The sequence below is a fragment of the Sebastes fasciatus genome, chromosome 17, assembly GCF_043250625.1.
Source record: "Sebastes fasciatus isolate fSebFas1 chromosome 17, fSebFas1.pri, whole genome shotgun sequence".
NCBI lineage: Eukaryota > Metazoa > Chordata > Actinopteri > Perciformes > Sebastidae > Sebastes > Sebastes fasciatus.
In genome coordinates, this window is record NC_133811.1 from 26,864,934 (window position 1) to 26,890,864 (window position 25,931).

The 25,931-nt window shown below is 41.4% G+C and overlaps 1 protein-coding gene across 2 annotated transcripts; it reads left to right on the forward strand.

The window, feature by feature from the left end:
• Positions 1-2,646: 2,646 nt before the first annotated feature.
• On the forward strand, positions 2,647-25,726 carry npr1a (natriuretic peptide receptor 1a). Of its 2 annotated transcripts, XM_074612937.1 has the most exons (22): positions 2,651-3,137; positions 5,703-6,427; positions 8,829-9,019; positions 9,555-9,668; positions 10,361-10,520; positions 13,736-13,830; positions 13,982-14,117; positions 14,521-14,605; positions 15,691-15,811; positions 15,919-15,993; positions 16,112-16,189; positions 16,803-16,907; positions 19,645-19,716; positions 20,216-20,375; positions 20,512-20,667; positions 20,828-20,996; positions 21,145-21,291; positions 21,730-21,853; positions 22,834-22,902; positions 23,781-23,955; positions 24,039-24,137; positions 24,680-25,726. In XM_074612937.1, the coding sequence occupies exons 2-22, from the start codon at positions 5,713-5,715 to the stop codon at positions 24,823-24,825; spliced, it is 3,192 nt and encodes a 1,063-aa protein (XP_074469038.1). In that variant the 5' UTR covers positions 2,651-3,137; positions 5,703-5,712; the 3' UTR covers positions 24,826-25,726. The 2 variants fall into 2 exon arrangements, 1 of the variants encoding a protein (XP_074469038.1); XR_012590562.1 differs by lacking the exons at positions 23,781-23,955; positions 24,039-24,137; positions 24,680-25,726 and having other exon boundaries at positions 2,647-3,137; positions 21,145-21,265.
• Positions 25,727-25,931: the final 205 nt, after the last annotated feature.

Here is a 25,931-nt window from a genome sequence, read left to right on the forward strand (position 1 = left end):
GTCGGTGACATCATCAATACATCATCAATACATCATCAATACGTCAAATACAGATTCTTTTATAGCTGTTTAAATCCTGTTTGACTGTTTGCTTCTTTATATCGGCAGCTGGTTTCAGAGTTATTGATTGATTGTGTCAGTTTATAATGACTTTAGTATCAGATGAAAGTGAAGGTCCTTCAGCCGTCCTTCAGCCGTCGTTAGGTCGTTGTTAGGCCGTCCCTCAGCCGTCCTTCAGCCGTCGTTAGGTTGTCTTTCAGCCGTCGTTAGGTAATCCTTAAGCCGTCCTTCGGCCGTCGTTAGGTCGTCCCTCAGCCGTTGGTCGTCATTCAGCCGTTGTTAGGTCGTCCTTCGGCCATCGTTAAGTTGTCTTTATATGGTAAAGTTTAATTCATGAATAGCAGCAACCTGCAGAGTTTTTATCAGACTCACAGAGTTTGTTTGTTGACGTTCTTTAGAGAACAACCTGTTGAGTCATTTCCTGTGACGCAGAATGTTCGGTGCTCAGCTGGAGTCGGCGTGGTGCTTTCAAGTGCTTCATTTACCGTCAGACCAGAGAAATATCCAGGAACAAAGAGTTTTTTCATTAACAGGAGTGTGAGTGTGTGTGTGAGTGTGTGTGCGTGTGTGCGTGTGTGTGTGTGACTAAGTGACTTCCTGGTCCACCGGGTGTATCCTGTTAAAACACAAACACACACACTCCCTGGGTCATGTGTATGTTCATTAACTTGAACAACACACACACACACACACACACACTGATTGTGACATCACAACAGAATTTAATCAAAACGAGGTCAAAGGATAATAATAAACAGTTAAATCATTAAAGATTGTTGACTACAGTATTACGTAAAATAAAATAAACATAAATGATATCTTCAATGATAATATAATAAAACAGTCCAACCAAATTATTTTCATTTTTTACTAAATAAATAGTTATCAGTTACATATCGATCAATAGAATGAATGTAAGCCAAAACATTAAAGTAATATAATGTGAATATAGTGATATTATAATAAATAATCATGTTTACATATTTAAGTTCACAGTTTATAAAGAAGTGACCAAATAAACACAAAATATGTTGTATGAAAAGTAATCAGATTTCATTATCATAACCAGTGGTGGAGGAAGTATTCACATCCTGTACTGTAGTAAAAGTACTAAAACCACTCTGTAAAAATACTCTGTTACAATAAAAGTACTAATACCACACTGTAAAAGTACTCTGTTACAATAAAAGTACTAATACCACACTGTAAAAGTACTCAGTTACAGTAAAAGTACTAATACCACACTGTAAAAATACTCAGTTACAGTAAAAGTACTAATACCACACTGTAAAAATACTGTTACAGTAAAAGTACTATTACCACACTGTAAAAATACTCAGTTACAGTAAAAGTACTAATACCACACTGTAAAAATACTGTTACAGTAAAAGTACTATTACCACACTGTAAAAATACTGTTACAGTAAAAGTACTATTACCACACTGTAAAAATACTGTTACAGTAAAAGTACTATTACCACACTGTAAAAATACTCAGTTACAGTAAAAGTACTAATACCACACTGTAAAAATACTGTTACAGTAAAAGTACTATTACCACACTGTAAAAATACTGTTACAGTAAAAGTACTATTACCACACTGTAAAAATACTGTTACAGTAAAAGTACTATTACCACACTGTAAAAATACTGTTACAGTAAAAGTACTATTACCACACTGTAAAAATACTGTTACAGTAAAAGTATTATTACCACACTGTAAAAATACTGTTACAGTAAAAGTACTAATACCACACTGTAAAAATACTCAGTTACAGTAAAAGTACTAATACCACACTGTAAAAATACTGTTACAGTAAAAGTACTATTACCACACTGTAAAAATACTGTTACAGTAAAAGTATTATTACCACACTGTAAAAATACTGTTACAGTAAAAGTACTAATACCACACTGTAAAAATACTGTTACAGTAAAAGTACTATTACCACACTGTAAAAATACTGTTACAGTAAAAGTATTATTACCACACTGTAAAAATACTGTTACAGTAAAAGTACTAATACCACACTGTAAAAATACTGTTACAGTAAAAGTACTAATACCACACTGTAAAAATACTCAGTTACAGTAAAAGTACTATTACCACACTGTAAAAATACTGTTACAGTAAAAGTACTATTACCACACTAGAAATACTCAGTTACAGTAAAAGTACTATTACCACACTGTAAAAATACTCTGTTTCAGTAAAAGTACTAATACCAAACTGTAAAAATACTCTGTTTCAGTAAAAGTACTAAAACCACACTGTAGAGATACTCAGTTAGAGTACAGCCCCTCGGCCAGCAGGGGGCCTCTCTGCTTATTGTTGTCGGAATAAAATGTTAAAGTTTCGTCCTGAGTCTGGTTCATAGGAGCTGATCATCTACTGATCACCACCAAACTCAATCACCACCAAACCTCTGAGGATTATTAACACATCTAACAAACAGAATACAAAACATGTTTCCTCTCTGTCTGACACACACACACACACACACACACACACACACACACACAGTATCGCCTACATACTGTGTGTGTGTGTGTGTGTGTGTGTGTGTGTGTGTGTTGGTACATTAAATCACAGTAATAGTACACGGTGTCAGTACTGCTCAGGGTCCATCAGGTAATTGAATTGTCCCTCCGCAGACTCTCAGGGGACAGAAGGGACGCGCACGCGCACATGTACTGTCAGCCCTCGTGCCCTCTACACCCCCTCGGTGCGTGCACGTGTGCGCGTGTCCGCCGGTGGCTGCTGTCGGTGTGTTGAGGAGCTGCAGAGCTGCAACGTTACCGGGACGGTTTCTCCGCTTTCTGTTGACTGGAGTGAACCGGAACCGGGCAGCGGGGCTCGAGTCTCCGGTGAGTCTCCGGTCAGTCTCCGGTGTTCCTCCAGTGAGTCTCCGGTCAGTCTCCGGTGTTCCTCCAGTGAGTCTCCGGTCAGTCTCCGGTGTGACGGTGGAACGAGAACCGGGACTTCTTGTCTCTTTTCCTCTCCGGTTTGTTGCCGTGGAAACATCCGGTCCTCTGGTCGGTCTGAGAGCGTGAAGCGGCGGGAAGAGACGGACAGGTAAACACTGATCTCTGATCAGACTTTATTCATCTGATCAGACTTTATTCATCTGATCAGACTTTATTGATCTGGGAACTCAGCCAGTGTGTCTATGTGGGCTCCATAAACGGCTGCCCTTTGGCCCCCATGTGGGCCCCATGTATGGACATCACCAGAGGGACATTAAACGGTGGTTAATGTGGTGAGCATGAATACATGATGATGAAGAGTCAGACTTTATTCATCTGATCAGACTTTATTGATCTCTGATCAAACTTTATTGATCAGAAAACCGTGAAAGACCTGATTAATTTATTTTCATTGGATGTGTAGTTGGTGTTTGATCCAATGACTTTATCAATAATGGATCACTATCAGCAGAGTATTCAGATCCTTTACTGCAGTAAAAGTAATAATACACGCTGTGAAAATACTCCACTACGAGTAAAAGTCATGCACTCAAAACCTCACTGAAGTAAAAGTATATTACTATCTAAATGTAGTTAAAGTAGTACCGCAGTAAAAGTATTATCTAAATGTAGTTATAGTAGTGCTACAGTAAAAGTATTATCTAAATGTAGTTATAGTAGTGCAACAGTAAAAGTATTATCTAAATGTAGTTATAGTAGTGCAACAGTAAAAGTATTATCTAAATGTAGTTATAGTAGTGCTACAGTAAAAGTATTATCTAAATGTAGTTATAGTAGTGCTACAGTAAAAGTATTATCTAAATGTAGTTATAGTAGTGCTACAGTAAAAGTATGTCAGTATCTTCCAGCTTCTCAGACTTGAATATTGAATATTACCAAATACTTTGACTGAGAACATTGTCTGTATTATTTATTAATTATTGTCATTATTATTGTTGATTATTATTATTGTTAATTATTATTATAATTGTTGAAATGCTTGTTGGGAAGTTGACAGTGATGAGACTTTTATCCGGAGGATGGACTGGATTCCATTCAAGAACATTTTGACTCGCCATCAACCAAACTCTGTACAATTTTTAGGGTATTTAATAAAAATCACAAAACTGAACATTTAATTTGTTTATGTAACTGTTGAATCATATTTCCTTTAAATTGTTAATCTCTCTGCATGATGGCTGCTAACTTCATTGTGATTTTATCAACAACACTTGTATGAACCTTTAAAAGCCAACATGTGTGTTGATGTGTAGAAACGTCGTCTTCATGTCCTCAGAGACTCTTCATCATCATGTATTCATGCTCACCACATTAACCACCGTTTAATGTCCCTCTGGTGATGTCCATACATGGGGCCCACATGGGGGCCAAAGGGCAGCCGTTTATGGAGCCCACATAGACACACTGGCTGAGTTCCCAGAAATCCCAGCAGCTCCTGAAGGGGACGTTATTAACCCATTGGTGTTCTCTGAAGAAATGTTCAGTTAAACAAAAGTGAGTTTTTCTTCTCATACTATATTTAGTCTTTGTGCACCTGAAGGGACTACTGTTTATATTACATTATATATAATAATAATAATAATAAATATAGTGATAAATTAAGTCAGTCGTCCCATTGTGTTTCTAAAGAATAGATATAGTATCATAAGAAAATAATTACGACAACTATAAGGAGGAAGATATTTATTAAACACAATGTTAGTTAAATCCTGATAAATGTGTGATTTTTCATGTTATCTAAACATTTGACCATTTTACTGTTAGATAAAGACCCAAAGTACATCCATTCCAGAGTTATATCAATCGGAACAAATACGGGGTTGAGCTTTTATTGTGAAAGGTTTTTGTTAGGGCTGTCAATCGATTAGAATATTTAACCAAAAAATAACCTCACATTTTTTTTATCTGTTCCAAATGTATCTTAAAGGGAGATTTGTCAAGTATTTAATACTCTTATCAACATGGGAGTGGACAAATATGCTGCTTCAAGCAAATGTATGTATATATTTACTATAGGAAAACAACTAACCACACAAAACAATGACAGATATTGTCCAGAAACCCTCACAGGTACTGCATTTAGCATAACCAATATGCTCAAATCATAACATGGCAAACTGCAGCCCAACAGGCAACAACAGCTGTCAGTGTGTCAGTGTGCTGACTTGACAAGACTTGCCCCAAACTGCATGTTATTATTATAAAGTGGGAATGTCTGTAAAGGGGAGACTCGTGGGTACCCATAGAACCCATTTACATTCACATATCTTAAGGTCAGAGGTCAAGGGACCCCTTGGAAAATGGCCATGCCAGTTTTTTCTTGCCAAAATGAAGAGTAAGTTTGGAGCGTTATTTAACCTCCTTCATGACAAGCTAGTATGACATGGTTGGTATCAGTGGATTCGTTAGGATTGGTTTCTGACCGTCGTCATCTTGGTTTTTGGTCGTCTCCATCTTGGTTTTGACCGTCGACATCTATTTTTGCCACTCACTGGTTTTAAAGTTTCGTATGATACCAGTATCTGCACTCTAGTGTTAAAACTGAGCTGCTGAGACCTCCGAAACATCGTTTTAGACCTATCACAACAAATGTGAGCTTTTATTGTGAGAGGTTTTTGTAAATGTTCTGATTTCCCTGCCACTTGTCTGACAGGCTCGTCATCATGCTGTCCAGGTGGCCCCGTCCCTCACTGCTCCTCCTCTTCCTCCTCGTCCAATCAACTGTGTCCTCTCTGTCTGCTGACAACACCACAGAAGACCTCCAGGAGGTGACTCTGGCGGCCATCTTGCCTCTGACGAACACGGATTATGCGTGGGCGTGGCCTCGCGTGGCGCCGGCGCTCCTCCAAGCGGTGCGCCGGGTGAACGCGGACCCCTGGCTGCTGCCGGGCCTGAAGCTCCAGCTGGTTAACGGCAGCTCCGAGAACCGCGACGGCTTCTGCTCGGACTCCATGGCGCCGCTGGTGGCCGTCGACCTCAAGCTGTCCCATGACCCCTGGGCCTTCATCGGCCCCGGCTGCGACTACTCCTCCTCGCCGGTCGCCCGCTTCACCACACACTGGGACGTTCCCATGGTGACAGCCGGCGCCCGCGCCATTGGCTTCGAGCACTACTCAGCGGTCACCAACACGGGCCCCACCCACCAGAAGTTGGGAGAGTTCGGCCTGAAGATCCAGGACACCTTTGGCTGGCGGCAGCACGCCATGCTCATCTTCAGCGACAACAAGGACGCCAACGACGACCGGCCGTGCTACTTCGCCGTCGAGGGGCTCTACACGCTGCTCGGCAAACAAAACATCACCATCCGCGACCACGTCATCGAGACCGACAACGTCAACTACAAGGCGGTCGTCCAGGAGATCCGCGACAACGGCCGAGGTCTGCTTCCTGTTCACTTCCTATTCACGCTTCTTCTTCTCTTCCTTCTTTTGTTTCCTTACATCCTTCTTACATCCCTCCTTCCTTGTTGTGTTTCCTTACATCCTTCAGTCCTTGCAGTGTTTCCTTACATCCTTCCTTCCTTGTTGTGTTTCCTTACGTCCTTCCTTCCTTGTTGTGTTTCCTTACGTCATTCCTTCCTTGTTGTGTTTCCTTACATCCTTCCTTCCTTCTTTTCATGCTTGACGTACTCAAGTAAAGTACAAGTACTTCAGATATGTACTTTAGTTAAAGTAGAGGAGATAAACAGGAAACACCATGAATATGTGAAGGGTTCTTCCTCTGGAGAGCAGGACCTTTCAAAATAAAGTGTCTCACACACACACACACACTGGTTGTGTGTGTCATCCTCTAAGTGAGGCCATCTGTTGCCGCCGGTGACGCTGGACAGTAACAGACAATTATGACCTCAGAGAGAGTTTAAATTACAGCATTAACCTGTTAAAGGAGGAAACAGTCAGAGCACGTTTACAGTTTAACCTCCCGGCTTTCTTCTTCTACTCATAGACTGTTACTAGACTGTTAATAGATGTGTTAATATATGTATTAATAAACGTGTTACTAGGCTGTTAATAGATGTGTTAATAGACTTATTAATAGATGTGTGAATAGACGTGTTACTAGACTGTTAATAGATGTGTTAATAGACTTGTTACTAGACTGTTAATAGACTGTTAATAGATGTGTTAATAGATGTGTTAATAGACTTGTTACTAGACTGTTAATAGACTGTGAATAGATGTGTTAATAGACTTGTTACTAGACTGTTAATAGACTGTTACTAGATGTGTTAATAGATTTGTTACTAGACTGTTAATAGACTGTTACTAGATGTGTTAATAGACTTGTTACTAGACTGTTACTAGATGTGTTAATAGACTGTTAATAGATGTGTTAATAGACTTATTAATAGATGTGTGAATAGACGTGTTACTAGACTGTTAATAGATGTGTTAATAGACTTGTTACTAGACTGTTAATAGACTGTTAATAGATGTGTTAATAGACTTGTTACTAGACTTGTTACTAGACTGTTAATAGACTGTTAATAGATGTGTTAATAGACTTGTTACTAGACTGTTAATAGACTGTTACTAGATGTGTTAATAGACTTGTTACTAGACTGTTAATAGACTGTTACTAGATGTGTTAATAGACTTGTTACTAGACTGTTACTAGATGTGTTAATAGACTGTTACTAGATGTGTTAATAGACTTTTAATAGATGTGTTAATAGACTTGTTACTAGACTTTTACTAGATGTGTTAATAGACTTATTAATAGATGTGTGAATAGATGTGTTACTAGACTGTTAATAGACTGTTACTAGATGTGTTAATAGACTTGTTACTAGACTGTTACTAGATGTGTTAATACACTTGTTACTAGACTGTTAATAGACTGTTACTAGATGTGTTAATAGATGTGTTAATAGATGTGTTACTAGACTGTTAATAGACTGTTACTAGATGTGTTAATAGACTTGTTACTAGACTGTTACTAGATGTGTTAATAGACTTGTTACTAGACTGTTAATAGACTGTTACTAGATGTGTTAATAGACTTGTTACTAAACTGTTACTAGATGTGTTAATAGACTTGTTACTAGACTGTTACTAGATGTGTTAATAGACTTGTTACTAGACTGTTAATAGACTGTTACTAGATGTGTTAATAGACTTGTTACTAAACTGTTACTAGATGTGTTAATAGACTTGTTACTAGACTGTTACTAGATGTGTTAATAGACTGTTACTAGATGTGTTAATAGACTTGTTACTAGACTGTTACTAGATGTGTTAATAGACTTGTTACTAGACTGTTAATAGACTGTTACTAGATGTGTTAATAGACTTGTTACTAAACTGTTACTAGATGTGTTAATAGACTTGTTACTAGACTGTTACTAGATGTGTTAATAGACTTGTTACTAGACTGTTAATAGACTGTTACTAGATGTGTTAATAGACTTGTTACTAGACTGTTACTAGATGTGTTAATAGACTGTTACTAGATGTGTTAATAGACTTGTTACTAGACTGTTACTAGATGTGTTAATAGACTTGTTACTAGACTGTTAATAGACTGTTACTAGATGTGTTAATAGACTGTTAATAGATGTGTTAATAGAGTTGTTACTAGACTGTTACTAGATGTGTTAATAGACTGTTAATAGATGTGTTAATAGACTTGTTACTAGACTGTTACTAGATGTGTTAATAGACTGTTAATAGATGTGTTAATAGAGTTGTTACTAGACTGTTAAAAGGTGTGTTAATTTCAACCTGTGACTTCTTCTTCTTTGATAAAAGCTAACGTGTGGTTCTTGTTTCTTCTTCAGTGGTGTACCTGTGCTGCTCCTATGACATCCTCAGGACTCTGATGGTCCAGTTCTGGAGGGACGGGGTGGAGTTGGAGGACTACGTCTTCTTCTTCATTGATCTTTTTGCTGAGGGTCTGGGGGGGCGGGCCCCCGTCAGGCCATGGTACAAAGGAGACCAGGACGACTCTGCCGCCCGCCACGCCTTCAGGGTGAGACATTATTATTATTAATATTATTTTATTATTATTATTTTATTATTGTTAACCTACCTGTCTGTCTGACAGAGTGTGAAAGTGTTAACCTACCTGTCTGTCTGTCAGAGTGTGAAGGTGTTAACCTACCTGTCTGTCTCTCTACCTGTCTGTCTGACAGAGTGTGAAGGTGTTAACCTACCTGTCTGTCTGACAGAGTGTGAAGGTGTTAACCTACCTGTCTGTCTGACAGAGTGTGAAAGTGTTAACCTACCTGTCTGTCTGACAGAGTGTGAAGGTGTTAACCTACCTGGTTGTCTCTCTACCTGTCTGTCTGACAGAGTGTGAAGGTGTTAACCTACCTGTCTGTCTGACAGAGTGTGAAGGTGTTAACCTACCTGTCTGTCTGACAGAGTGTGAAAGTGTTAACCTACCTGTCTGTCTGACAGAGTGTGAAGGTATTAACCTACCTGGTTGTCTCTCTACCTGTCTGTCTGACAGAGTGTGAAAGTGTTAACCTATCTGTCTGTCTCTCTACCTGTCTGTCTGACAGAGTGTGAAGGTGTTAACCTACCTGGAGCCTCAGAATCCAGAATACCTTCAGTTTGTTGAAACTCTGAAGAACGACGCAAAGGACCTCTTCAACTTCACCATCCAAGACTCTCTGGTACCAACACACCCATCATATATAATATATAGTATATAATATATACACTATAACATAAAAAATCTACGATCTAATATATATAATAAAACATATATAATATATTTATAATACAACATACAGTATATGTAAGGGTTAGAGAAGCTAGCTGTACATTATCTCACTTATTACACAGCTACTTACTGAAGAAATCAATAATTTGACACAAAAACGATCCTCCAGAGTCCAACATCAGAACTGCGTCCATAGCAACGGTCTGTATATGTAGCAACGGTCTGTTATATGTAGCAAAGGTCTGTTATACGTAGCAACGGTCTGTTATACGTAGCAACGGTCTGTTATACGTAGCAACGGTCTGTTACAAAGGAATAACAGACCGTAGAACGCCATGCACACACACACCCCTATGCTGACAGAAAATAGACGAACTGAACGTGCCAAACACGTTTTACGGGTAGTAACGTTACTACCAGGCAGCGCCTGCGACGGTTAATACAAGGGAAATATTTTTCTTTTAAGACGGGACAAAAAGTCGCATAAACTATTTGATTTGTTATAATTTAACGACTATTAGGAAAATCGAAAATTATGACCCCAAAAAATGTCCGAAAAATATGAGTAAAATATGTGAAAAATATATAAATATATATATATGTAGACAATATGAAGCTGACGTCTGTCTCTCTCTCTGTCAGTATAACCTGATAGCTGCAGGTTTCCATGATGGAGTCATGATGTACTCCAAGGCTCTGAACGAGACACTGAGTGAGCAGAGACCAGGACCAGGACCAGGAGGAGTCCCGAGGCCCAGAGGAGACGTGGTGACGAGGAAGATGTGGAACAGAACCTTCTCAGGTGAGGACAGATGTTTGGTTCCTCGTCCTCCTCTTTTCTCACGCGTCTCTGCTGGATTTATATTTATATTTATATTTATATTTATATTTATATTTATATTTATATTTATATATTTATATTTATATATTTATATATTTAGTAGTACTGCCTTTTATATTCTTTATACTTCAATAGAGAGCTGAATGTACTACAGCCTGTAGGTAGTACTGGTGGGGACTATGGGGGACTATGGGGGACTGCGGGGGATGTGGGTCCCCTGCCGCAGTGAGAACCGGAGTCTCAGCAGTGTTTGGTACATTTTGGGACTGGCCGTCCATTCAGAGAGCTCGGTGTGGTTTTCCTGTCCTGGTTGGTGGTTTGAGTCCCAGACGTCCGGTCTTCATGTTCCCAGCTCAGCTGGTCCACATTTACTCTGCAGCGTTACGTTAACACGCTAGCACACTAACATGTTAACATGCTAACCAGAACGAAGTCCATAACCATATCACGGCGCTTTAAGGTTTGTTACAAACTGTAGAGCTCTCACTCATCACTGTGTATTGTACTCCAAAGTAAATTGGCCTGCTCTGTCAATACGTGGGTTTAGCCATTGGTATGTTTTTATTTATAAGGCTATTCTGGGTAGACTCCCCTGTTATTTATCTGTCTTTCTAACCAGAAAACATGGCAATTATGGGTTACGGTCTCAGGACACTATGCTTGTGACTGTTCCCAGAGTTCGGACTGAGTTGGGAAAGAAGGCCTTTATGTTTTCTGCACCATTTGCATGGAATAGCCTGCAAAGTGAACTGAAACTTCAGGACCTAGTCACTCTAAATGAATTTAAATGCATCGTGAAATCTATAGAAATGGACACTATCGATAATTGTACTTGTTTTGATTGAAATAGGATTATATGGCTTCCCTGCACTTTTACGGTATGGCACCTTTGAGCTGATGTGTTTTAATGTATGTGTATGAAACTGTTTGTACTGCTGCCATTCTTGGCCAGGTCGCTCTTGAAAAAGAGATTTTAATCTCAATGGGTCTATCCTGGTGAAATAAAGGTCAATTAAATGAAAAGCTCACTTTAGTTTTTAAAACTAAAAATGTTTTCACTGTCAATATTATTATATATCAATATTATGATATTATTATATATTATATATCAATATTATTATTTATTATATATCAATATTATTATATATTATATATCAATATTTAATCTGTTGTTTCAAAACGTATTACGTTAAAAACCGAAAAGTAAATATTACCTTTATTATTTTATTACTTTATATTTTGTATTATTATATAATATTTTATTATTTTATTATATATATTGTATTTTATTATTATATTTTGTTATTTAAATGTATTATATTTTGTTTTATTATTTTATTTTATCAATTTATTATTATGTTATATTATAATATTACATGTTATTTAATTGTATTATTATATTTAATTATATGATATTGTATGACACTAGAGAACCTGGTGAAGCTGACCTGGTGAAGCTGACCTTAGTTTTCAGTCTAGAACAGGATGTGACAGGAAGTGACAGGAAGTCGTCTTTCACTGAAACAGCTGGAAACATTTTCAGGAAGAAGCTTAATGAACATGTGAGACCACTTTTAAACTGCAGTATTTGTACACAGTTTGTGTAAAAGTACCACCAGAGAACGGACCTCCAGCTCCAAGTATAAAACCCAAACAAAGACAGAAAAAGAAAATACGGGAGACAGATTTTCCCATAAAAACGTCTCCATCCATCAGCTGAGATGTTGTTTCAAACTTTACGTCTGTTGTTTTAGTTTGAGAAACATTTTAAAGACAAACAGACGAGACGTTTCATCATCAGAGACACAGAGACAGGAGTGGGAGTACAGAACAGGGACAGGACAGGAGAGGACAGAACAGGACAGAGAGGACAGAACAGGACAGGACAGGACAGAAGAGAGAGGACCGGAGTGAACAGGACAGAACAGAGAAGACAGAACAGGACAGGACCGGAGTGAACAGGACAAGACAGAGAGGACAGGACTGGACAGGACTGGAGTGAACAGGACAGGGCAGGGCAGAGAGGACAGGACAAGACAAGACAGAGTGGACAGAAAAGGACAGAGAGGACAGGACCGGAGTGAACAGGACAGGCCAGGACAGAGAGGACAGGATAGACCAGGAGGGGTGGTGGTAGGGGTGCTAGAGGGGTCCAGCTGTGGAAAACAAACGTCCATCACAGGAAGTGACACGTTGATATCAGGACTCAGCTGGAGACGGCCGACTAACGTGATTAGACACCTGAGAGCTGAGAGACATTTTATTTACTGTCATAAATAAACACACATTTACATTTATGAATCTTTATGTATGTGTGTGAAGTGTGTGTATATATATATATATATATATATATATATATACATCAGTTGGCGGACAAACACATCACAGAAATACAAAATAGAAATGAAAACTTCACCTTTTATTGTGAAGGACATAGTTTAGTTTCCTGCAGCAGGAAACTAATGTCATCACCCTGTCATCAGCAGGGTCAAAGGTCAAAGTGCAGTGACGACTCAGCAGAAACTAAAAGTTCAACACAACAAACACAGTAAAACAAAACCAAAGAAGAGCGAGACAGGAGACATGGGGGGTCGTAGTCCGTGATGGGGGGGGGTCGTAGTCCGGGATGGAGGGATGGATGGATGGATAGATGGATGGATGATGGATGGATGATGGAGGGATGGAGAAGAAACTGGAGTTCTTCTTCAATGATTGTAAACAAAGTTGTCAACATGTTGACGGCAGCAGATTTCACTATGAGAATAAGATTCATCAACCAGACTCCATTCACTTTTTACAGTAAATAAGCTGTTCAACTGAACTGGAACCAACTTTAAACGTCAACATTAATATTAAATATGTGTGTGTGTGTGTGTGTGTTACATTCCTGCTTGTCATCTTCTTGGACAACTTTAATCAACAAAAACAAACACCGAGTTCATTCGTTCTTTTTCTGTCTAATAATATTTATATCTGTCAAACTAAATATATCTTAGACAAAAAAGGAAAGAATATCATTATTATTCATAAAAGTATATACGTCTATAATACGCATCATCATACGAGTAATCAAGAATATATGTCTATATACGTCTATAATACGCATACAGTGTGTGTATATATACAGTATATATGTATATATATGTGTATGAGCATGATGTGTTGTGTGTCTGCAGGAGTGACGGGTGTGGTGGAGATGGACGAGTTTGGGGACAGACAGATGGACTTTGCCGTGTGGGACACGACCGACGTTGAGTCCGGAGAGTTCCAGGTAAAACACCTGAGTCATGATGTCATCGCCATGATGTCACATACCTGAGAGATGAGAGCGTCCTCAGTTACATGTCTCTCAGGTGTCTTCATACTGTATAGTATTTATCAGCTGTGTGTGTGTGTGTGTGTGTGTGTGTGTGTGTGTGCAGGTGGTGTGTGTGTACAACAGCAGTATGAAACAGCTGATCATGCAGGGTGGGCGGAGCTTCCAGTGGCCAGGTGGCGCTCCACCTCCAGACGTCCCAAAGTGTGGCTTCAAAAACGACAAACCAGCCTGCCTCGCACGTACGCACCCACACACGCATATATATATATATATATTTATATCACTACCATAAAGCATGACCATTCAACCTGCATGTTCTATCAAAGATATTAAGGAATACATATAATCAATCCGAATGGGATAAGCGGTTACGGATAATGGATGGATCAATATTATATTATATTATATTAATATTTATTACATTAATATTAAGTTAAAACCTCTCCAGGATCTACTCTATTGAAAACATTTAATCGTGTCTGATATTCAAGTCATCGTTAATAGACGAGTGTTGGCGGAATATTGTTCTCTACAGCGGTATTCCAGATGTGTTTATTAATGGCTAAATGTCCAACTGTCCTCCCACAGTTACCCACATAGACACACTTCTTGTCTGTTCTAATGTCCGTCCCTCCTCTCCAGGTACCGTGACGATGCAGCAGATGGTTGCCATAGTGATCTGCTTTGTCTTTGTCATCATTGTTACTGTGACGGTCTTCATCTACAGGTGAGACACTGTAGACACTTTACCTGGGCGGCTGTAGCTCAGTGGGTAGAGTGGGTCGTCCTTTAACCACAAGGTTGGCGGTTCGACCCCGGCTTCTAAAGTCTGCATGTCGAAGTGTCCTTGAGCGAGACACTACACCCCAAGTTGCTCCCCGGGCGCTTACAGCAGCCCAGTGCTCCTAAAATACTTAGGATGGGTTAAATGCAGAGGTCAAATTTCATGGATGTAAATGACGAATAAAGGTTAACATTTTAACATTTACTAGAACGTCCTCACTTTACTAGAATGTCCTCACTTTACTGGAACATCCTCACTTTACTAGGACATCCTCACTTTACTAGGATGTCATCACTTTGCTAGACCGTCCTCACTTTACTAGAACGTCCTCCTTTTACTAGAACGTCCTCACTTTCCTAGGATATCATCCCTTTACTAGAACGTCCTCACTTTACTAGAACGTCCTCCTTTTACTAGAACGTCCTCACTTTCCTAGGATGTCATCACTTTACTAGACCATCCTCACTTTACTAGAACGTCCTCCTTTTACTAGAACGTCCTCACTTTACTAGAACGTCCTGACTTTACTAAAACATCCTTCTTTTACTAGAACGTCCTCACTTACCTAGGATGTCATCCCTTTACTAGAATGTCCTCACTTTACTAGAACATCCTCACTTTACTAGAACGTCCTCACTTTACTAGAACGTCCTCACTTCACTAGGACGTCCTCACTTTACTAGAAAGTATTCATTTGGTTTTAGAAGTCCTTGGATTGTTTTTAATGTGAGAGGAACTGGACTGGACTGGACTGGACTGGACTGGACTGGACTAAACTGGACTGGACTGGACTGGGTTGAGGATTGATTTAAACTGTTTTAGCTTTACTCCATTAGATTCTTCCATGATGCTCCAGGACTCTGGAAAGATCTTCTTTTTCTGTGTCACTCAGTCGTCTATCTCTGTTTTTTCCTTCTCTCAACACACATAAACATGGACTCTACGAACACAAACACACATGACAATCACACACACACACACACACACACACACACACACACACACACACACTCCTGTCCGTTGAACAGGAAGTTGAAGCTGGAGAGCGAGCTGGCGGCCCAGCTGTGGAGAGTTTCCTGGGACGACGTCCAGATGAGCAACCTGGACAAAGTCCTGAGGAGAGCCTGCAGCAGACTCACTATGTCTCTGGTAACACACAGTAACACACACTCACACATTAACACACTCACACACTCATTTAAATGGTTTCCGGTACCTGCTGACTGGACTAATTGGTTCATCCTGATTGGCTGCAGAAAGGATCCACCTGCGGCTCTCTGATGACCATGGAGGGGAACTTCCAGATCTACACCAAGACTGGATACTACAAGGTGTGATGCAACCTTCCACCACCTGCCGACACTCTCTGACTCCTAACATCCTGATTGGACAGATAACGCTGTAATAACGAGAATAACGTGATGATGTCATGAATTCTGTCTCCTGCAGGGAAACCTGGCAGCCATCAAGTATATCAACAAGAAACGAATCGAACTGACCAGGAAAGTTCTGTTTGAACTAAAACATGTAAGAACTCCATCTATCTACCTACCAACTGACCCACCAACTGACCTACCTACTGACCTACCAACTGACCTACCTACTGACCTACCTACTGACTTACCAACTGACCTACCTACTGACCTACCAATTGACCTACCAATTGACCTACCAACTGACCTACCACTGGACCTCCCTACTAACCTGCCAACTGACCTATCTACTGACCTACCAACTGACCTACCAATGGACCTATCAACTGACCTACCAACTGACCTACCACTGGAGCTCCCTACTGACCTGCCAACTGACCTACCAATGGAGCTATCAACTGACGTAAATACTAAGGTTGAGTGCTGAGTATCTTGTTTTGGGGTTCAGTGCCTTGTTTGTAGGATTTTGATGGTCTTGGTCGAATTTAGATCTACTGACAGATCTACCTACTTATCAAATGACTGACCGACTGGTCGAACTACCAACTAACCTACCTACCGACAGACAGACCAACCTACCCGCCTATCTACCTATTGACCTACCAACAGGCCTACCTTGAGTATCTATGTTAGTGGTTCAGTCCCTTGCTTGTAGGATGTTGATGGTTTGGGAGAGATTTGAACCTGCAGCCTCTGTGCTCTTACAGATGCGAGATGTTCAGAATGAGCACCTGACTCGCTTCATTGGCGCCTGCATTGACGCGCCAAACATGTGCATCATCACAGAGTATTGTCCCAGGGGCAGCCTACAGGTACAACTCACCTAACTCTGTACCCTTCTATCAACCATCTGTACCCTTCTATCAACCCTTCTATCAACCATCTGTACCCTTCTATCAACCCTTCTATCAACCCTTCTATCAACCCCTCTATCAACCCTTCTATCAGCCCCTTCTATCAACCCTTCTATCAACCATCTGTACCCTTCTATCAACCATCTGTACCCTTCTATCAACCCCTCTATCAACCCTTCTATCAACCCCTCTATCAACCCTTCTATTAACCCCTCTATTAACCCTTCTATCAACCCTTCTATTAACCCCTCTATTAACCCCTCTATCAACCCTCTATTAACCTTTCTATCAACCATCTGTACCCCTCTATCAACCCTTCTATCAACCATCTGTACCCTTCTATCAACCCCTCTATCAACCCTTCTATCAACCCCTCTATTAACCCTTCTATCAACCCTTCTATCAACCCTTCTATTAACCCCTCTATCAACCCCTCTATCAACCCCTCTATCAACCCCTTTATTAACCTTTCTATCAACCCCTCTATCAACCCTTCTATCAACCCCTCTATTAACCCTTCTATCAACCCTTCTATCAACCCCTCTATTAACCCCTCTATTAACCCCTCTATTAACCCTTCTATCAACCCTTCTATTAACCCCTCTATCAACCCCTCTATCAACCCTTCTATTAACCCTTCTATCAACCCTTCTATCAACCCCTCTATTAACCCCTCTATTAACCCCTCTATTAACCCTTCTATCAACCCTTCTATCAACCCTTCTATTAACCCCTCTATTAACCCCTCTATCAACTCTTCTATCAACCCTTCTATCAACCCCTCTATCAACCCTTCTATAAACCCCTCGATCAACCCCTCTATCAACCCTTCTATTAACCCCTCTATTAACCCCGCTGTCAACACGTCTATCAACCCTTTACACTTCTTTATACCCCTCTGTCATCCCTTTATACCACTTTATACTCCTCTGTCATCCCTTTATACCCCTTTTCATACCTTTATACCACTTTATACCCCTCTGTTTGCCCTTTATACCCTCTATCATCCCTTTATACCATTTATATTCCCCTGACAGCTCTTTGTATCCCTTTATACCCCCTGTTATCCCTTTATACCTCTTTATACCCCTTTATCAGCCCTTTATACCTCTTTATACCCCTCTATCAGCCCTTTATACCTCTTTATACCCCTCTATCAGCCCTTTATACCCCTCTGTTTGCCCTTTTAACCTCTTTATACCCTTTATAAGCCCATTGTACTACCAGTATTATACATTATGAACCCAGTATCAGTATAAGTCCACTGTACTACCAGTATTTTATATGAACCCAGCATCAGCCGTCTATCAGCTCCATATGGCTTTCCAGCAGTTCTCTATCATTCCTTCATACATCAGATGTTTTCCCACCTCTCAGCTATAGTTATTTGTCAGCACTGTAACCTAGCAACCTCCTGGCACGGTAACCTAGCAACATGACATCACATGTCAGCCAGCTGTAGGAGGATGTGGGCTGCGTGGGGTTTGGGTTGATGCCAGATGACCGCCGGATCTAAGGAAGTGCTCGGGTAGTTTGAGTTATTCAGTGTACTGAGAGGAGGAAGACTTCATCACTGAGAGGAGGAAGACTTCATCCCAACCGTCCATATTCAGACAGGATTAACAGTCCAGGGGGAACAGAGGGTTAAATATTCACCTCAGGATGTCATCATCTCTGATGTCCATCCACTATAAATCTATAAATCAGTCTCGCAATGATCAGTGATCGTGGTCTGTATATTGACTTTGTGCCGAGTATACAGATGCAGCTCTCACTTTGGTTATACAAGGACCGGATGGCTCGTAACAACGACCCCGGTACCACATATTCCCGCAGTACCCCCCACAGGACCCCCTGGGGGACCCGGTCGTAAGCCTTCTCCAAGTCCACAAAACACATATAGACTGGATGGGCAAACTCCCGTGACCCCTCCAACAGCCCCGGAAGGGTAAAGAGCTGGTCCACTGTCCCATGGCCAAGACAGAGTCCACATTGTTCCTCTTGGATCTGAGGTTCTACAATCGGTCAGAGCCTCCTTTCCAGCACCGTAGAATAAACTTTCCTGTGATACCCCGATAGTTGGAGCACACCCTCCGGTCCCCCTTCTTAAAAATGGGAACCACCACCCTGGTCTGCCATTCTACAGGAACTGTCCCCGACCTCCACGCAACACTGAAGGGACGTGTCAGCCAGCAATGTCCAACAATGTCCAACAATGTCCAACAATGTCTAGCAATGTCCAACAATGTCCAGATCCTTCAGCATCTCAGGTTGAATCTCATCCACCTCGGCGCCTTGTTATATAAAAACACTGATCACAGCTCAGAGTCCTGATGATGATGATGTTCAGGAGGAGGCAGCTGTGTCATGTGATACACACACACACACACACAAACACACACACACACAGTAACACACACACACACACACACACACACACAAACACACACACACACAGTAACACACACGCACACACACACACACACACACACACACACAAACACACACACACAGTAACACACACACACACACAAACACACACACACAGTAACACACACACACACACACACACACACACACAGTAACACACACAGCGAGCTGTTATTAGATTGTGTGAATCACAACTGTAGTCGACAGACACACTGACACTGAGTATGTATTACTGAGTGTGTATAACTGAGTGTGTATTTTCCAGGACCTGATGGAGAGCGACAGCATCACTCTGGACTGGATGTTCAGATACTCTCTCATCAACGATATCGTCAAGGTAACGGCCTGTCGCTGCGGCAGGGGGAGGGGGGGGGCGGGGCTACAGACAACAGTCACAGCTGTGTCCCCCCCACCTCCTCCTCCTCCTTCTCTTCTTCATCATCTTCATCATCTTGTTGTGTCAAACACAGTCTACAGCTGACCCCGTTTATTTAAATACGTCTTTATTTCCATCAGAGATCCCTTCAAAATAAGAGTCAATAATACATTTATTTCCTGTACTCTTTCTGCATCACAGGGATCATTTTAAATGTTAGTTTAATGTTTCAGCGTAACTGAGCTCCTAGAATGAGTCTAGGATAACCTGTGTATATACAGACACACAGAAATGTCCCATTAAAACCATTAAACCATTAAACCATTAAAACCATTAAAACCAGTAGAGCATCACATCCTGAGTCTGTTCTATCAGACTGTGATCTGGAGCTCTGGGGGTTAATACACATACTGATGATTATTGTTTATTGTTGTTGTTTATTGTTTATTGTTGTTATCAGGGCATGTTGTTCCTCCACAACAGCGTCATCGTCTCCCACGGCAACCTGAAGTCCTCTAACTGTGTGGTGGACAGTCGCTTCGTCCTGAAGATCACTGATTATGGTCTGGAGAGTCTGAGGACCAGCAGCTGCCACGAGGACACGCACGCCCACTACGCACGTAGGACTGAATTATATTAATACGTATATATATATATATATACACAGTATACTGTGTATATATATATATATATATGTACAGTATACTCTATATATGTACTGTATATATATGTATTATTATATATTATTATGTGTAGGTCAACTGTGGACGTCTCCGGAGCTGCTGAGGACAGAGTGTCCCCCCCCCTGTGGGACTCAGAAAGGAGACGTCTACAGCTTCAGTATCATCCTGCAGGAGGTCGCTCTGCTGAGAGGAGTCTTCTACCTCGATGCCCTCAACCTCACTCCTAAAGGTATATATATATACATATACTGTGTATATGTATATATATATATATATATACACAAAAACGGTCCTCAAGAGTCCGACATTGAAACTGCAGCCATAGCACCCTGTGTCCCCCCCTCATTTAAAGACCCTGTCCCTGTGTGTGTGTCCCCCCCCCATCTTAGAGATTGTCCAAGCGGTGGTTCATGGCGATGCCCCCCCCCTCCGTCCCTGGCTGTGCGTCCACAGTCACAGCGAGGAGCTCGGCGTCCTGATGCAGCGCTGCTGGAGTGAAGAACCTGGAGACAGACCGGACTTCAACACCGTCAAGATCCTGCTGAGGAAGCAGCACAGGTGGGGGGGGACACAGGTGAAGGGGGGGAAAGTAACATTTAAGTGTTCTTTACTGCTAAATTCAAGTGTCACTCTTTCACTCCTCACTGTCATCCTGTCTGTCCTGTCTGTCCTCCTGCCTGTCCTCCTGTCCTGTCTGTTTCTTCAGGGGTTATGGGTCCAACATCTTGGACAACCTGTTGTCCCGTATGGAGCAGTACGCCAACAACCTGGAGGAGCTGGTGGAGGAGAGAACGCAGGCGTACCACGAGGAGAAACGCAAGGCCGAAGTACTACTGTACCAGATACTACCACAGTAAATATAAATACTACTACTGTACCAGATACTACCACAGTAAATATAAATACTACTACTGTACCAGATACTACCACAGTAAATATAAATACTAATACTTTACCAGATACTACCACAGTAAATATAAATACTAATACTGTACCAGATACTACCACAGTAAATATAAATACTACTACTGTACCAGATACTACCACAGTAAATATAAATACTAATACTTTACCAGATACTACCACAGTAAATATAAATACTACTACTGTACCAGATACTACCACAGTAAATATAAATACTAATACTTTACCAGATACTACCACAGTAAATATAAATACTACTACTATATCAGATGCTACCACAGTAAATACTACATAATATTGCTGTTGTACCAGGTACTACCACAGTAAATATACTACAGTAATACTTCATGATGGATTTGTGTTTCAGTTCCGTAGCAGAACAGTTGAAACGAGGTGAGACGGTTCAGGCCGAAGCTTTCGACTCCGTCACCATTTACTTCAGTGACATCATCGGCTTCACCTCCCTGTCTGCTGAGAGCACGCCACTGCAGGTCAGTAGAACCCAGTAGAACAACACTTCAATACAGTAGAACTCAGGACAACCCAGCAGAACAACACTGCAGGTAGGCAGAACCCAGTAGAACAACACTACAGGTCAGCAGAACCCAGTAGAACAACACTACAGGTCAGCAGAACCCAGTAGAACAACACTACAGGTCAGTAGAACTCAGTTAAAAAACACTACAGGTCAGCAGAACCCAGTAGAACAACACTACAGGTAGGCAGAACCCAGTAGAACAACACTACAGGTCAGCAGAACCCTGCAGAACAACACTACAGGTCAGCAGAACCCAGTAGAACAACACTACAGGTCAGTAGAACTCAGTTAAACAACACTACAGGTCAGCAGAACCCTGCAGAACAACACTACAGGTAGGCAGAACCCAGTAGAACAACACTACAGGTTAGTAGAACTCAGTAGAACCAGGTTCTCCTATCCTTGCTAATAGCGTAACGGCCAATCCAAATAAGTAAACACATGAACAGAGTGTTCTCTGGAGGAACGTCACACAGAACAGTAGGACTCTGGAAACACAAGGACTCCATCTAGTGGTGGAACCGGTTATTACCGCAGACCACAGGACCAGGGTAGAACCATTTCAGAACCACATTAATCTCTCTGGTCCAAAAAGCAGAAGAAGAATTTGAATACAGAAATCATTTTCTGCTGCTGTTACTCAGTTAATCTCAGTAGAACAACACTACGAGTCAGCAGAACCCAGTAGAACAAATGAAATCATTGTCTGCTAGCTGTAACTCAGGTCAGTAGAACCCAGTAGAACAACACTACGGGTCAGTAGAATTCAGTAGCTGTACCTCAGTTGATCTCCCTCCCAGTAAACTCTCTGGTGTTCTCAGGGGAACTGACAGATATGTAAAAGAGATCTTTGATCTGAGCGGGAGGAACCTAAGAAGAACCTAAAAAATGAAATATAAATTACATCATGTGTTTTTGTTTTATTATTTCCAGGTCGTGACCTTGTTGAACGATCTCTACACCTGCTTTGACGCCATCATCGACAACTTTGATGTTTACAAGGTAAAACTTTCCTTGATCAACGGCGATAAAAAACAGTTAAAGGGACTGTTTGTAACTTTTTACACGTATAAATCACCCGGGTCGGTGTCCCATGCGCACTGGCTACGTGTGGCTACGCTGTTCAGACTCAGACTCCAACACAAAGTACACGGAAGCACCAAAACCTCAAAGTTATATCTAGTGAAGCCCGTCTGTTAAACAGTGTAGGCTGCGGTCGGAGGACGCGGGGGGACCGTAGCTTTGGTCTCCAGGGCTGGAGTCTCTGCTGTACTCTGCTCCTCTGCCTGCCTTCACTCACACATCGCGCTCGTTCTCGCTCCACCTCACGTTCATGCGCGCACACTACACACTGCAGAAGAGTTAGTTTAGCTCTGAGAATATCTAGTGAATGTACAGTGGACGTTTGTGCAGAAATAAATGCTGCAGCTCCTCCAGACCAACAGAGGTTTCCTGTGACTTGTGAAGTGATGGGGCTCCGCAGCGAGAAATGTTATCGTCTCCGACCGGGTGCCAGTGTCTCCTCTGTTCCCTCCGGCCGCGGTCGGGAGGCTGAAGCAGGAAAAGCCAACACTAGGATCAGCAGTGATTCACGCTAACATTACTGCCAAGCAGCTGAAATATAGAGTGATATTGTGCTTTTAGCTGATTGTGTTGCCTCACTCTTTTATAGCAATGCTCGTTCATGTCTATGTAGAGCGAGCAAGCGTGAGCCCGACGCTGACTTTCGTTGACTTAACACCCACAGGTGTCGCTGTTAACAAGCATTTCTGAAAGTTACAAACAGTCCCTTTAACACATGTAAAAGGTTCCACATACTGTAGAACCTTTAGAACTTGTTACTGTGATAACTCAGCTGTGGCACTCGGTGCCGCCCTTAGGTGGAGACCATCGGCGACGCCTACATGGTGGTGTCCGGTCTGCCGGTGAGGAACGGGAAGATCCACGGGCGGGAGGTTGCCCGGATGTCCCTTGCCCTGCAGGACGCCGTCACAAGCTTCAGGATCCGACACCGAGCCAATCAGCAGCTCCAGCTACGCATCGGCATACACAGTGGTCAGTGATCGTGCTTTAAATGTACGATAAAATGTGATTGATAATGTATGTGCAATACATGTAACCAAGTACTTTTTTTGCAGGTCCGGTGTGTGCAGGTGTGGTCGGGCTGAAGATGCCCAGGTACTGTTTGTTTGGAGACACCGTCAACACAGCGTCACGCATGGAGTCCAACGGAGAGGGTAACACACACACACACAACATCAAACCATAGACTGTATAAAATATGGACGTAGTCTCTGTGATGTCACTTATACATCAGACCGCCACATACGGGTACTTCACAATAAGTCAAGGCCACGACCCCTTTTGAAGATCCCATAGACTTCAGTGTGATCTGACGTGTGTTTGATTATAGTTTGGCAAGTTCGTATTCATTCATCTCGTTATACAAACGTTTGTTTTATACACATGTCTAATAATTATTTAGCGACCTTGCCTGAACCTGAGCGTCGGAGATACCTTAATAAACTTTACCTTTACTTGTGACAGAGTATTTCTACACCGTTGTATTAGTACTTTTACTTTAGTAACAATTAGAATTTAAAAATTTTAGAATGCAGGACTTTTAGTTGATGTGGTGACGTTGATGTGGTGACGTTGTTGTAGTAATGTTGTTTTTGTGGTGAAGCTGTTGTTGTTGTGGTGACGCTGTTGTTGTGGTGACGCTGTTGTTGTGGTAACGTTGTTGTTGTGGTGACGTTGTTGTTGTTTGTATGTGCAGCTCAGAGGATTCATGTGTCGGAGGCGACCCGTGAGGTTCTGCAGGAGTTCGGCTGCTTCCAGCTGCAGCTCAGAGGAGAGATTGAGATGAAGGGAAAAGGACGCATGAGGACATACTGGCTGATGGGAGAGGACAACAACGACTGACGGAGGAGAGGACAACACCGACTGACGGAGTAGATTCACGACACCGACTGACGGAGGACAGGACGACAACAGACGGAGGAGAGGACGATACTGACTGACGGAGGAGAGGACAACGACTGACATAGGAGAGGACAACACCGACTGACGGAGGACAGGACGACAACTGACGGAGGAGAGGACGACAACTGACGGAGGACAGGACGACAACTGACGGAGGAGAGGACGACAACTGACGGAGGACAGGACGATACCGACTGACGGAGGACAGGACGACAACTGACGGAGGACAGGACGACAACTGACGGAGGAGAGGATGACATCGACTGACGGAGGAGAGGACGACGACTGACGGAGGACAAGACGGAGTGATGTCCTACAGGACAGACTGACAGACGTCACAAACAACCAGCTGGTATTAAAGCCCTCCTCCTCCTCTCTTATTGGACGTTGACCTCTGACATCATTTTAAATGAGGGATCAGGATTTGAGGATTTAAACAGATGAATGTTTCACTGTAATAATAAATCAGTTGAAGTTAATTGTGTAAATACAAAAATCAACTGTGTGTGCTTTATTCTCTCTGTTTTATTGTCATTATTAAAGTAACATTTTATTTTATTTTGTAATAATTTCTGGACAGAACTTCTCCATTCAAACCAAAGAATACATCTTTTTATTATTGATTATTGGGAACTTTATTCTTCTTATATGTTGTGTTTTATGTTTGTCTGTAGACATATTTTTGTATGTTTAGCTGGAAACTGACTAGAAATAATTAAAAATGTGTTAATTGTAAATGTAAAAATTGATATTAGTTCCTATTAATAATTTCCAGGAAACTTCTTGGAAATAATTTGTAAATTTAAGGACCTGTAAAATAAAGTGGATATTAAAACTACAATACGCAGAGTTCTAAGTGTCTCAAAAATCAGCAGAAGTTCAGTTTGGAAATCAGGAATTTGGCTTGAAAGTGTTTCTGTTGTTGAATTAAAGACAGTTTGATGACACTGAAGTTCCTCCATCGAGATGTCACGATGAATACGAGAAGAAATGAACTGCTAATCTTTATCATCTTTTTATTTAAAAGTTCTACCTGAAGCATTCAC

Bases quoted from the DNA above. Each gene is read 5' to 3' on its own strand.
- npr1a (XM_074612937.1), top strand. From the start codon at position 5,713: ATGCTGTCCAGGTGGCCCCGTCCCTCACTGCTCCTCCTCTTCCTCCTC. The intron at 9,020-9,554 runs GTGAGACATTAT...TCTGTCTGACAG, and splicing joins CCGCCCGCCACGCCTTCAGG to AGTGTGAAGGTGTTAACCTA. The intron at 14,606-15,690 runs GTGAGACACTGT...TCCGTTGAACAG, and splicing joins GTGACGGTCTTCATCTACAG to GAAGTTGAAGCTGGAGAGCG.